General features: G+C 51.5%; 2 protein-coding genes across 7 annotated transcripts; one reads left to right on the top strand and one right to left on the bottom strand.

Annotated features, from left to right (window-relative positions):
- Positions 1-794: 794 nt before the first annotated feature.
- Positions 795-3,548, bottom strand: SIGMAR1 (sigma non-opioid intracellular receptor 1). Of its 2 annotated transcripts, none has more exons than XM_082624718.1 (4): positions 3,212-3,548; positions 2,886-3,086; positions 2,660-2,752; positions 795-1,737 (listed from the first exon to the last, which is right to left on the bottom strand). In XM_082624718.1, exons 1-4 carry the CDS (start codon positions 3,375-3,377, stop codon positions 1,478-1,480), a joined length of 720 nt encoding a protein of 239 aa, XP_082480844.1. In that variant the 5' UTR covers positions 3,378-3,548; the 3' UTR covers positions 795-1,477. The 2 variants fall into 2 exon arrangements, with proteins under 2 accessions (XP_082480844.1, XP_082480843.1); XM_082624717.1 differs by having other exon boundaries at positions 1,528-1,867; positions 3,212-3,539.
- A 5,832-nt stretch (positions 3,549-9,380) lies between these two features.
- GALT (galactose-1-phosphate uridylyltransferase) lies at positions 9,381-12,737 on the top strand. 5 transcript variants are annotated; one of them, XM_082620385.1, is made up of 11 exons: positions 9,381-9,525; positions 9,825-9,994; positions 10,251-10,326; positions 10,417-10,465; positions 10,590-10,719; positions 10,871-10,927; positions 11,080-11,202; positions 11,487-11,619; positions 11,722-11,805; positions 12,124-12,278; positions 12,546-12,737. In XM_082620385.1, exons 1-11 carry the CDS (start codon positions 9,501-9,503, stop codon positions 12,624-12,626), a joined length of 1,083 nt encoding a protein of 360 aa, XP_082476511.1. In that variant the 5' UTR covers positions 9,381-9,500; the 3' UTR covers positions 12,627-12,737. The 5 variants fall into 5 exon arrangements, with proteins under 5 accessions (XP_082476511.1, XP_082476515.1, XP_082476512.1 ...); XM_082620389.1 differs by having other exon boundaries at positions 9,381-9,555; XM_082620386.1 differs by having other exon boundaries at positions 9,482-9,607.
- Positions 12,738-13,850: the final 1,113 nt, after the last annotated feature.

Genomic DNA, 13,850 nt, shown 5'->3' with positions numbered 1-13,850 from the left:
ACATGTAGTCTTTTGTATTTTTACTCATTAGAATATCAAATTTTTAGAATGTACATTTTTTTATAATCATGTTCCTTCCATTTTTAATATAACAGAATCCTAAAAAGTGAGAGGCCTGGGCCTTGCTCATCTTCAGAACAGGGCCAGGAGGAGGGTGAGGCAAATGCCGGACCCTTGGGAGTGTGTACTTCAGACACCTCTCTGGCCTCATCCTAGCCCCAGCCCCCCACTCCCTTAGACACCACCAGATAGTGTGTCTGCTCCCCAGCCCCGGGAACCTCCACAGAAGGGGGGGGTCCTGGAAAAGGAAGACTGGAGAGAAAGAACTCCTGGTCTGGGTGGACGTGGACATGATACCCTGGAAACCTAGAAAAAAGCAGATGGAGAATGACTATGCCTTTCAGCCCAAAAGTGGCTGCTGCACACTGCCACCCTGTGGTCATCCAGGGCAGGAGTCCCAGGACTGTGCCCAGAACAGCACTGGCAGAGACGAGACCAAGAGCAAGACACACACCACCTCACCCAGCCATGAATTTCTGAAATTGTGGCATTCAAACCTGGTGGAGAGAATCTTATTAAACATGTTGATCTCAAGGCCTCAGCCCAGAACTGATCTCTGGGGATTGGGCACAATAACCTGTAGAGTCAACGAGCCTGCCAGGTGATTCCTGGGGACACTAAAGTATATAGTAAAAAGCTGCTGTCATAAACTGAATCACACAGCAAGGGAGAGGCCTTCCTGAGGCCCCCAGGAGTTAGAGGTCCTACTGCTGCTCAGACACAAAAAGAGATGAAACTGTTCAACAGGTCTTTATTGACAGACACAGATACATGGACAGAGAATGCAGCAAAGGCAGTGTCTGGAAGCTGTGATAAGTGTGTGTGTACGTACATGCAGAAAAGGCTTTCTCTAGGCCAGCGGCAACCCCTTGGACCTGGGCCCACCTGTCTAGGTCCTCACCCCAGCACTGGGCCCTCAGCTGAGGCCAGCCTCCCCATTATACCCTGGAGGGAGGTATGGCCTCAGCATTTGCCACATTCTTCTGGTTCTCCAGCTAACTTGGTTGCGGGGGCGGGGACAGGCCATGAGGGTACTTGCATAGCAGGGGAACAGGATGGGGTAAGGCATCTGGTGAGGACAAGGAGATGAAGGGGAAGGGCGTCACAGCTGCAGGTGAAGGGAGCCTCCACAGGCAGCTCCTCTGCTCCCTCATCCCCCCCAGTGGCTGCTGGGTGGAAGGGTCAGACCCAGGCAGTTTGTAATAGCCACCCCCATCCCTAACTCCAGAGCCCTGACTAGGGGCAGAGAAGCTCTGGAAAGGCCTGAGTTAGTGAGTCAAGCTTGTGGGATATGTGCTCGAACATGACTGGCCCCTTTGGTATATGTGGGGCTCCCTCTCTGCATGGGTGTGAATGCGTAATGCTGCCGTACAAACAGGATTCAGCATCTGAATGTGTGTCCCATGTGTTCCCATGACTATGTTTGGTTGTATGTATGTGTGTCCCTGCTCATACACCAGGAATTCAGTATCTGCATGTTGTGAGTATGTCCATGTCTGTTCACGTGGGGTCCAGCAAGTGGATGTGTGCAGGCCTGCCCGCTCCTGTCCATCCACAGGTCCTCCTTCGGGCCTGGCTGGTCAGGCATCCTGGCCAAAGAGGTAGGTGGTGAGTTCAAGCCGGAGGCCCCGGGCATAGACTTGAAGAGTATAGAAGAGGGTGCGGAAGTCCTGGGTGCTGAAGATTGTGTCAGCCAGCGCGAAGGCCAGGGTAGATGGGATGACACCCCGGCCGTACTCCACCATCCATGTGTTTGGCCCCCACTCCACAGCCGTTGCCTCGCCAGGCCTGTGCACCACTGTCTCCCCTGGGGGGACAGGGAGCACCCACATGAAGAGCCTGGCCCTGCCCTCCCATTGCCACCATCTCCCTAGCCTGTGGGCTCTACAGGGGTAGGGAATGGAGAGGGAGCTTCAGGAAAGGAAAAGCCTTACCTCACTGGCCTGGCTGCCCATCTGCAAGGGTACGAGGCTAAGGTGGCCACTCTTAAACTTTCCTCTGTGGCATCACCTGGCTCATGTCCTCTCTTGGAGGAAGCCTCACCTGGCCCTGCACCATTGTTTGGGAGTCATGGAAGTCTGCACTCCCAAGCCTCACTCATGTCAAGCAGAAGTTTAGCTAAACTTGGGCTGGGCCTGTTAGATAGGAAGAGGTGAATATAAGACTTGCCAGGCTTTCTGAGAAATGTAGCTGTTCAGTTACAATGTCTGCCATGCTTGTAACATTCAACCTCAAACTTACTTAGAAGTCCAAATGTTTCATTATACGCAAGAGGGAAGACAACTGTCTGCCTTGTCTTTGGGGGCATAAGAGCATTTCTGATTACCCAACTGTCTCTCCAACAACTGCTGGAATACTGGTTGATTAAAACCAGACTTGGTTAACAGGAAGCTGTTATGTTTTGTTTCCATTTGACAGAGGAAGGCAACAGAGACCCTGAACCCTGCCTCAACCAACCACCTGGGGCTTAAAAAGAGGGCAAAGGAACTAGGAGGAGGGCCTCTCAACGCACCCCCTTTCCATGCCATGGCTCTTTCCCCCAACTATAGGCACCCAAGAATGAAGAGACCCACCTCTCTAACAGAGTCACCTTACCCACCTGGGTAGAAGACTTCGCTTACGGTAGTGCCCTCTCTCCACCGGTGGAAGGTGCCAGAGATGATGGTATCCGAGATCTCAACCTGATAGCGCCCTGAGAGACAATCAAATGGACAATGAATATCAGGGTATCCGCACCACTCGATGGCCTGACCGAACATCAGGAAGGAGGGCATGGGCCCTTGTACAGCCCCAGCCTCCCAGTCCGGCCCGCCGCCAGCACTGACCCGAGTGTCCGCTAGAGCCCAGGGCGGTGCCGAAGAGCAGCACGTACTCCGACAGGGAGGCGTGCAGAAGGCACATGGCGCCCATCCAGCCTCCCGCGTTCACGAACACCCACTGCAGCTCCTGGTCGGGCAGCACGTGGCCTGGGTGCCGGCGCCGCAGCTCCACGATCAGCCGAGAGAAGGCCATCTCGTGCTCCAGTCCTGGCGGGGGCAGAGGAACAGCCAAGTCAGGGTCAGCAACGGTCACGAACTGGGGAACGGTGCCCCCGGCACCTCCAGCTACGCCCGGCCCTCCCCAGCCCCCTGCCCTCCACCCGCCGCCTCACCGGCGTACTGCCGAGCCAGCTGCGCGATCTCTTCATGCTTGAAGATGAAGCTCTGAGTGCCCAGCCAGACCCAGACCACCTGGGCCAGCACAGCCGCGGTCGCCAGGAGCAGCGCGGCCCACGCCCACCGCCGGCCCAGGGTCCACCGCCTCCCAGCGGGCGGCATGGCCTAGCGCCGCGCTGAGAGAGGTGGGGGGCCTAAGGCTGTGACCCTCACTGCCTCCGTGTCCGTTGGCGAGCCGTACCACGGCGGTGGCCGGGCTACGAGAAATGTAGCTGTTCAGTCACAATTGTCCCTGGCCAATCGGAACTGCCAGGGCACCGGGGCACCGCCTCTCGGGTCGAACCATTACCTCTCGTGGAGCGGGGAGCCGGGTGCGCCGAAGGGCGGGGCGGCGCCGCGCGCGTCAGGCAAGGGGGCGGGGCCAAGCTCTCCTAGCTTCAGCTGTTGGGAGCTCTAGGCACGCTCTCGCCTAGAGCCGTTATACTTGGGGTTGCGGGGATGGCGGTGAGACCCAGAATGGACTGGCCCGCCTGGGTTCACTGACTGGTGAAGCAGGCAACCCGGAAGCAGAGCCTTCCGGACTTGTGATGGTTAAGGCCCGCCTTTGCTAGCACAGAAGGTGGAAAGGAGGCTCTTCTACTTGGGAACGTTATGGACGGCTTTTGGAGGCGGTGACACCTGCGCAGTGTCTTTAAGAGCGATGGGAAGGGCATTCCAGTGAGCCAGTGAGACCCACTCCAAGAGCAAAGGCACCGAGGAGAGACACAGCGTGGGGTCTTCTGGGGGGCCAACAATTCATTCTTTATTCTGAAGTACAAAATATGAGAGGAGGGCCTTGTAAGCCAACTGAAGGTTATCGGCGGCGGCGGGGATGGGGGGGAGTGAAAAAGGAAGAGAAGCAGAAAAGAAACAGAAGAGAAAAGAGGCAGCAGAGTGCAGTGATAAGAAAGACACTCTGGACGGGACTGACTGTGTTAAAAGCCTGGCTCCTGCCACCTACTGGTTGTGTGATCTTGGGCAAGTTACTTAAACTCTTTGTGACTCAGTTTTCTCATCTGTAAAATGGGATGAATAAAAGTACATACCTTTATTGTGATGAAGACTAAATGAGTTAATATTTACAAAGCAATTAGTGTCTGGCATGTGGTGTCATATGTGTTAGTTATATCAATAAAACATAAAGCAGAAGAGAACTGGAAGAGTGTAGCCTCACACATGAGAGTGATGGAATGGTCAACACAGTCAAATATAACTGAGTGGTCCTATGAAATGACTGGAAATGGTCATTGGGTTTCTCAGTATGGGCATGTAGCAGAGATTATGCTATACATCCACAAATCCATTCCTTTTGCTCTTGGGCAGCCAGTCTACTTTGTAGTTAGGTGAGGCTATGTGATTGTGTTCTGGCCAATGAAGTATAGGCAGAAATGACATATGCCATTTCCAGGTCTGGCTCGTAAAATCTGTGAAATTCTTGACACTCACTTTCTTGTCTTATCTAATACAGTTACATACAATTAAGTAGTGGAGAATTCCGAATGCTGCATGGGACAGAGCTCTCCCTCTCTCCCACAATGGACTATGGTACTAAGCCACTGAGTTTGGAGGTTGTTTGTTACAGCAGCTAAGATTATTTACCCCGACTACTACAGGGCAAAAGACATGTTATAGTGTACTGTGCGGGTAAGAGTAGAGGCTGGGAAGATGAACTAATTTTTGAGAAATTTGACCAAGAAGGGAATGATAAAAAAGGGATTATTTAGAGGAAAATGCAGGATTGAGGGAACATGTTTTTGTATTGGCTCTGGCTTCTGTGACACTCCTGAGTTGACCATTCTTTAAGAACCCTGCGTAGCAGGGACTAGCAAATCTGGTCTCTGCCCCCTTGTTTCAGACAGAGTCCTCTGGGACTGTCTAGGTCTGCAGCTCCCCTACCTGGTCTTTCAGAAATCTTCTCCAGCACACACTGTTTTATTTATTTATTTTGTACTGTTTTGTATTTTTCTTGTTTTTTAATATCTTTATTAGAGTATAATTGCTTTACAATGTTGTGTTAGTTTCTGTTGTACAACAAAGTGAAGCAGCTGTAAGTATACATATATCCTCATATCCCCTTCCTCTTGAGCCGCCCTCCCATCCTCCCTATCCCACCCCTCTAGGTCGTCACAAAACATTGAGCTGATCTCCCTGTGCTATGCAGCAGCTTCCCACTAGCCATCCATTTTACATTTGGTAGTGTATATATGTCAGTGTTACTCTCTCATTTCATCCCAGCTTCCCCGTCCTGCCCTGTGTCCTCAAGTTCGTTCTCTACAACTACGTCTTTATTCTTGCCCTGCCTCTAGACTCTTCAGAACCCTTTTTTTTTAGATTCCATATATATGTGTTAGCATACGGTATTTGTTTTTCTCTTTCTGACTTACACTCTGTATGACAGACTCAAGGTCCATCCACCTCACTAAAAATAACTCAATTTTGTTTCTTTTTATAGCTCAGTAATAATCCATTATATGTATGTGCCACATCTTCTTTATCCATTCATCTGTCGATGGACATTTAGGTTGCTTCCATGTCCTGGCAATTGTAAATAGTGCTGCAATGAACATAGTGGTACATGTATCTTTTTGAATTATGGTTTTCTCAGGGTATATGCCCAGTAGTGGGATTGCTGGGTCATGTGGTAGTTCTATTTTTAGTTTTTTAAGGAACCTCCATACTGTTTTCCATAGTGGCTGTATCAATTTACATTCCCACCAGCAGTGCAGGAGGGTTCCCTTTTCTCCACATCCTCTCCAGTGTTTATTGTTTGTAGATTTTTTGATGATGGCCGTTCTGACTGGTGTGAGGAGATACCTCATTGTGGTTTTGATTTGCATTTCTCTAATGATTAGTGGTGTTGAGCATCTTTTCATGTGTTTGTTGGCAATCTATATGTCTTCTTTGGAGAAGTGTCTATTTAGGTCTTCTGCCCATTTTTGGATTGGGTTGTTTGTTTTTTTGATATTTAGCTGCATGAGCTGCTTGTATATTTTGGAGATTAATCCTTTGTCAGTTGCTTTGTTTGCAAATATTTTCTCCCATTCTGAGGGTTGTCTTTTCGTCTTGTTTATGGTTTCCTTTGCTGTGCAAAAGCTTTTAAGTTTCATTAGGTCCCACTTGTTTATATTTTATTTTATTTCCATTACTCTAGGAGGTGGGTCAAAAAAGATTTTGCTGTGATTTATGTCAAAGAGTGTTCTGCCTATGTTTTCCTCTAAGAGTTTGATAGTGTCTGGCCTTACATTTAGGTCTTTAATCCATTCTGAGTTTATTTTTGTGGATGGTGTTAGGGAGTGTTCTAATTTCATTATTTTACGTGTAGCTGTCCAGTTTTCCCAGCTCCACTTATTGAAGAGGCTGTCTTTTCTCCATTGTATATTCTTGCCTCCTTTGTCAAAGATAAGGACACATCGTTTTAAAAAAGAGAAAGGTGGGCTTCCCTGGTGGCGCAGTGGTTGAGTGTCTGCCTGCCGATGCAGGGGACACGGGTTCATGCCCCGGTCCGGGAAGATCCCGCATGCCGCAGAGCGGCTGGGCCAGTGAGCCATGACCAATGAGCCTGCGCGTCCGGAGCCTGTGCTCCGCAACAGGAGAGGCCACAGCAGTGAGAGGCCCACGTACCGCAAAAAAAAAAAAAAAAAGAGGCTAATTATTAGAGAAATGCAGCTCAAAACCACAGTGAGGTATCACCTCACACCAGTCATAACAGCCATGATCAAAAAATCTACAAACAATAAATGCTAGAGAGGGTGTGGAGAAAAGGGAATCCTCCTGCACCGTTGGTGGGAATGTAAATTGATATAGCCACTACAGAGGACAGTATGGAGGTTCCTTAAAAAACTAAAAATAGAACTACCACATGACCCAGCAATCCCACTACTAGGCATATACCCTGAGAAAACCATAATTCAAAAAGAGACATCTATCACTATGTTCATTGAAGCACTTCTTACAATTGCCAGGACATGGAAGCCACCTAAATGTCCATCGACAGATGAATGGATAAAGAAGATGTGGTACATATATACAATGGAATATTACTCAGCCATAAAAAAGAATGAAAGAATGTCATTTGCAGCAATATGGATGGACCTAGAGATTATCATACTAAGTGAAGTAAGTCAGACAGAAACCAGTAACCAAAGCACATAATGCTGGGACTTCCCTGGCGGTCCAGTGGTTAAGACTCCACGCTCCCAATGCAGGGGGCGCAGGTTGGAAGCCTGGTCAGGGGATTAGGATCCCACATGCCGCACAACGCGGCCAAAAAAGAAAAAAGAAAAAAAAAAAGCATTTACAAAAGTAAATAAGCAAATAGTTTAAAAAAAAAAAAAAGCTGATAATGCTTCTTGTTTTTCTCCATCCTGAATTCCCCTCAGGGCGCACCACCGTTGTGGGGGCAGCTGCAGGGGCTGATGCTGTAGCAAAATTTGTTGTTTACTGGAATAGCAAGGCAACATTCCCTTTCCACAAAAAGTGTATCTTTTAACCCCCTTACATCCCTATTACACGTACAGCCAGTGGGACATGTAAAACTCTGGTTTCTCAGCTCCCTGCTCCCTGCCCTCTACCTAGTGGCCTCTTTAGATTCCAGTCTGAGGCCCCTGGGCAGAGATAAGGTAAATGACCTATGACCCAGTTTTTACATCTGAGCTCAGCAAAACACCTGGCTTCTCCTGGCCTGGTTTGGGGGAAGGGGCCTCACTGCTACTGCCCAGCTCCTAGCTCACTAGGTTTCTATCTTAAGGCTCACTGAGGGAGTTTCCTGCTGGCCTAGTGGTTAGGATTCTGGGTTCTCACTGCTATGACCCAGGTTCAATCCCTGGTCGGGGAACTGAGATCCTGCATAAGGCATGGCCAAGAAACAAACAAACAAACAAACAAAAACTCACTGAAGTCTCAGAGGCATTTCAAAGCATCAGGAAGAGCTTGGAAACTTGGGTTCAAATCTCAGCTTGGCCACTTATCCTTTGGGTGATCTTGAGGCCTCGGTTCTCCACTGTGAAATGGGGAGGAGGTTCAGACAATATTTAGATGGCTCTATAAAGTGTCAGGGGAGGAGTTAATTTGAAGTTTATCCTAGTGTTAGCCAACTGGTTTGTTCCAAGGAAAAGCTGGAGAAGGGACAGGGGTGTACAAAGGAAACACCTCTGACCCCACCCAGATGGTGGTTGGAGCTACTGATAGTCCTGTCCTCCCCACATTTTCAGATTTCTTATAGCCCTCTTACCCTGACCACTTCTTGTGTTTTTTTTTTTTTTTTTTTTTTTTTTTTTACTATGCCATGTTTTTATTATCATGAAGAAGAGCATCAATATTGTTTAACTGTCTCTGAAGTCAAAACACATCATCTCTCTCCATTCATACATACATATATTCATGTACATATATATATACACACTAAACCCTGCTCCCTCCTTTTGCTCTCATAACAAGCAGTGTATTTTTAGCTCTAACACGGCACTTATTCTACATTCTTGTGTTTTTTTTGTGTGTGCATATGAGAGAGAGAGAATATGATTACTTAGCCCTTTTTTCCCAAACCCGTTTCTGCTGCCTGGTGGGGCTAGAGCATGGTTACGGTGAGGTACCCACTCCTCCAGATAGTACCTGAAGCCAAGGTTTAGCTGAAGCAGATCAAGCCCCACAGCCCCTCACCCCCACCCCTTGCCTTTCCTCTGCCAGAGCCACCAAGCAGGTGAGTGAGGTGACTGCGGATCCAGGGTTATACCCTGACTTACCCTAGAATGTAAGCTCTAGGAGGGCTGAGACTATGCCTGACTCATGCACACAGGGACATCCCTTTGCGCCATGTGGAGCCTAGGGGCCTGGCACGTGGTGGTAGATAGTAAGTATTTGCTGAATGAATGACCAAATGAATGACTTTAAGAAAGCAAGTAACTCTTGTAAGCATCCTGGAGCCGAGGGATCTGTAGTAAGCAGGTTTCACAGAGGTTCTTCCAGGGTAGTTAGTGGCTTTGGCCCTAAAGTAGGATCATCAAAGTCGCCCCCTTTAGCTGTACGCAGTCCTGAACTCCGCCCCCAGGTGGCCGGGCCGGCCCCCAGACAGTCACGTGCTGGCGGCTGTCCAATCAGCGAGGGCGGGGCGGGGCAGGGTCGGGCCGACTAGGCGGTGGGGGCGAGGTGAGCAGGCAGAAGTTGCTGAAGGTATCTCCACCCGGTGGTCTCCCGTTGCGCAGGGGAGCGTGTCCTGAGCAGCGCCGGCAGGCGTCGGAGGCGGACGCCATGGCCACAACCTTCCGGGCGAGCGGTAACCGCAGGGCGGCCGGGACTCGCTGGGACGCGAAGCTGAGCCCTCCCCTTCCTTAGGAAGTTGTCGTCCCTCCCCGCAGGTCGGCGCGCCCACCCCTCCAGGCACGCGCGGCGAAGGGACACGCCGGTGTTGGGGCTGCAGGCTGATTGGCGCTGGGAACGCCCAAGCTCTGGCCTTTAGCTCCTGAGTAGGGTGGGGACAAGAGGGTGCATCCGAGCTTGGGCCTGCTGGTGGTTAAGACCCAGGGGAGAAAGGGGCGTAGGGCTTTGTGACTGATCTTGACGGTCTGCCCCCAGAGCATCAGCATATCCGCTACAACCCGCTACAAGATGAGTGGGTGCTGGTGTCAGCGCACCGCATGAAGCGGCCCTGGCAGGGGCAGGTAGAACCCCCGCTTCTGACGACAGTACCCCGCCATGACCCCTACAACCCTCTGTGTCCGGGGGCCACACGGGCCAATGGAGAGGTAAGTCTTTAGATCCTACATCTGCAGGCTGGGCCCGGTGGGAGTAGTTCCCCATCCACTGCCCTTAGAACTTCTCTTCACCCTACAGGGGAGTGGACCCTAGCCCTTCACCCCACAGGGGAGTGGACCTCTGGGTCATATCCCACCAAGTCTTTTTGACCTCAGAGTGGCCTTCTTCCCGCCTTGTAACCTTGAAGCCCACCAGATGACTGGTAGTATGGGCCAGCAAATGCTTCTAGCCCATCCTTGTCTGTAGGTGAATCCCCACTATGAAGGCACCTTCCTGTTTGACAATGACTTCCCAGCTCTGCAGCCTGATGCCCCTAGTCCAGGTAACTTGGATCTAGCTGCTGTTGGGGAGAAAGGAGGCTGGACCTTGTTGGGGGACTTCTGTTGCAGAGAGTGATACCCCTTTATCTTAGGACCCAGTGATCACCCCCTTTTCCAAGCAGAGGCTGCTCGAGGAGTTTGGTAACTATGAATTTCCACTCTTACACCCTTCAACCCGGGGCCTGGATTGAGCACTGGGGTTGGGCCCTGCCCCCAGCACAAGGAGCCCTGTATCTCTGTCATTTCTCCCTTCTTCACCACCTAGTAAGGTTATGTGCTTCCACCCCTGGTCGGATGTGACACTGCCACTCATGTCAGTCCCTGAGATCCGAGCTGTCGTTGATGCATGGGCCTCAGTGACAGAGGAGCTGGGTACCCAGTACCCTTGGGTGCAGGTCTGTGAGGTCGCCCTCTCCCCTAGATGGGCAGGGAGGGGGTGGTGCAGTTTGCTTTTGGGAAGTGGCATTTTTATTTCCACAGGTTGTGGTTCGGAGGGGTTGACTTGCTGTCCTTTTGGCTATAAAGCTCCCTACCCCTACTTCATAGATCTTTGAAAACAAAGGAGCCATGATGGGCTGTTCCAACCCCCATCCCCATTGCCAGGTATGTGTGTCAGGGGCTTCAGTGGATATCTGGGCTGAGTCCAAGACAGTGTGGGGTGGGGAACTGGAGTAAGGGAAAACAGGGGAGGTATGCTAGTGATGTGGAGGCTTGGAGGTGAGGGATCTGTCTGCTCTTCTCCTCCCCCTTGACAGGTGTGGGCCAGCAGTTTCCTGCCAGATGTTGCCCAGCGTGAGGAGCGATCTCAGCGGGCCTATCAGAGTCAGCACGGAGAGCCCCTGCTAATGGAGTACAGCCGCCAAGAGCTGCTCAGGAAGGTGGGAGAACGCTGGATCTTGTGTCCCCAAGAAGCCCGTAACCTCACCCCAAAAAGGAGAGGCGTGTGAAGGAGGAGGGTAGAAGGGAAGTAGCAGGGAGACTTGCTAGGAGGACGTAGCAATAAGCTAAAGAAAAGATGATGATGGCTTAGACTAGGGTGGTAGTGGTGGAGTGGTGAGAAACCATCGGTCTCTGGGTACGTTTTTTCTTCTCCTTCCCTTGCCTATTTGCTGACCCCCCTCACACCCGCCTTGATGACCTCATCTCCATTTGGTCGGCCTAGGACCGTCTGGTCCTAACCAGTGAGCACTGGTTAGTGCTGGTCCCCTTCTGGGCAGTGTGGCCCTTCCAGACACTACTGCTGCCCCGTCGGCATGTGCGGCGGCTGCCTGAGCTGACCCCGGCTGAGCGTGACGGTGAGTCTCCCAGCTGGGACCCTGGGGCCAGGCTTTGGATGGGGATGGTTCTGGTGGGGCCAGCATCTGGGCCCCAGACTGAGAGTCAGGCTCTGATTCCAGATCTAGCCTCCATCATGAAGAAGCTCTTGACCAAGTATGACAACCTATTTGAGACATCCTTTCCCTACTCCATGGGCTGGCATGGTGAGGCTTTTTGAGTACCCATATCTAACCCCAACACCATTTCTGGGCCCCTGGGTCCCAGCTTAGTGGACTGCAACTCCCAGCAGGCCTTGGAACACTTGCTGGGGAAGTGTTCAGAGCAGGGATGCTGGGACTGAGGGTGGAGAAGTGAACATGGTAAAACTGTCTCCCCGTGGGCTTTCCAATGCCTTCTCTCCTCTCTGGCAGGGAATGCTGGAAGATGTAGTTTTCAGGTACCTGCTATGGTCTGGGGGTAAGAGCTAGGCTGAAGAACTAAGAAAGGACCCTTCCCAACTATCTCTGCCTTCTTCCCGCCAGGGGCTCCCATGGGATCAGAGGCTGGAGCCAACTGGGACCACTGGCAGCTACATGCTCATTATTATCCTCCACTCCTACGCTCTGCCACAGTCCGGAAATTCATGGTTGGCTATGAAATGCTTGCCCAGGCCCAGAGGGACCTCACCCCTGAGCAGGTCTGGACTTGGAGCACCCTGGGTCCTTGGGTCCCCTTTTCCCTCCTATTTCCTCAAGGGATCCCAACAATCATGACCCTGAGAATCCCCACAACCTGGGTATTCCTAGGGACTCAGGAGCTGACTCCTTCATCCTGTGGCTATTCCAGGGGTCGTTCTCACCAGCCTCCCCACCCCACATGCTCTCCCCCAGTATCTAGCGTCTCCTAGCACTCACCATTCTGGGCAGCCCTTACCCTCTCTGATTATCCCCTTTCCCCCTTCCAGGCTGCAGAGAGACTAAGGGCGCTTCCTGAGGTTCATTACCGCCTGGGGCAGAAGGACAGGGAGACAGCAACCATCGCCTGACCACACTGACCACAGGGCCTTCTGCCTGAGAGAACTAGGGCCTAGGGTTTGGGCAGATGTGGGATCAATAAAACTGTGCTTCTCAAACTTTAATCACATATTCTAACACCAGAGGAGTGTGAACTCTGACCCTTGGGGGTCTGGGGTTAAAGGCCGAAGGTGTAGCTCCAGCCACAACTTTTCTTTGCCAACAGATGTGCAAAAACTTAAGGGCACAACCTCCCCACCTCTTTGCCCCAAATCTCTGAACAAAATTAATACTCAGTGTCATGTCTGGCTTTTACTCCTAGAGTAACAAAGGCATCCCAGTTTAAAATGGTTTTAGAATCCTTTGTTCTTGTCTTTGGCTGAGGCTTTGGGAAGGCCAGAGCCCCCTTTACTACCATCCCTAGGGTGTCAGCTCACTAAGCCTGGGACTGAAGGTTTGGTCGGAGTGGGTGAGCAGGATCCTTGTCCCATTGGTCAGTGGCCAGACCCTAGGCTCCTGGCCAGAACCGTGGCTATGTGAGCGGCTGCAGCTTGGCTCTGCTCCAGCCCACAGAGGCTGAAGGGGCGGGTAGGGAACGTGTACGTGGCTTTGTGTCCTTGGCCTTTCCAGACTCCCACGTGCAGCATGTATGCCCGGGCTCTGTACATCTCTGTTGCCCCTGTGCCCCACTCATTGCACAGGGCAGAAGACCGCTCTGGCAGGGAAGGGGTGACAGAGTTAGGAGCCTCAGGGCCATGGTAGGAGGGGAATGGTTTTTGGAGTGACCCTGGGTCTACCCCCTCCCCTCTGGAGCTGTTTCCCTGGCAAGACTGTAACTGTGGGAATAACAAGTCATACAACGCAGGAGACATGATGCCACCTAGGGTCCTCCAAACTTTTAGGTGAGGACAGGAGCTTCTGAGTAATGCGGGAATGGCCAGAACACTTTTTGTCTCCATTCTTCTCGAGGGAATTGAGTCTCTGGGAGGGGAAATCACACAAGGCTGGACAGTGATGATCTGACCCAGGAGAACCTTGGCTGCCTGCCTTCCCGTCCAGGATTCTTTCTTCCTAGAGACCCTGAGGGGAAGGGTCAACTTGGAGTGTTAACCCTGGTTTGGAAGAAGCTCAGACAAATGTGGTACACATTTCCCTTGAGCCCCCATTGGCTGGGGAGTGGAACCCTGGATGGGTGACATACATAGCTACACACACATACACATACCCCCCCCCCACGCCCTCCCCCGATCCTACAC

The sequence above is a fragment of the Mesoplodon mirus genome (genome assembly GCF_964341445.2).
Source record: "Mesoplodon mirus genome assembly, chromosome: 1".
NCBI classification, from domain to species: Eukaryota; Metazoa; Chordata; class Mammalia; order Artiodactyla; family Ziphiidae; genus Mesoplodon; species Mesoplodon mirus.
This window is presented reverse-complemented; position numbering and strand designations above follow the sequence as displayed.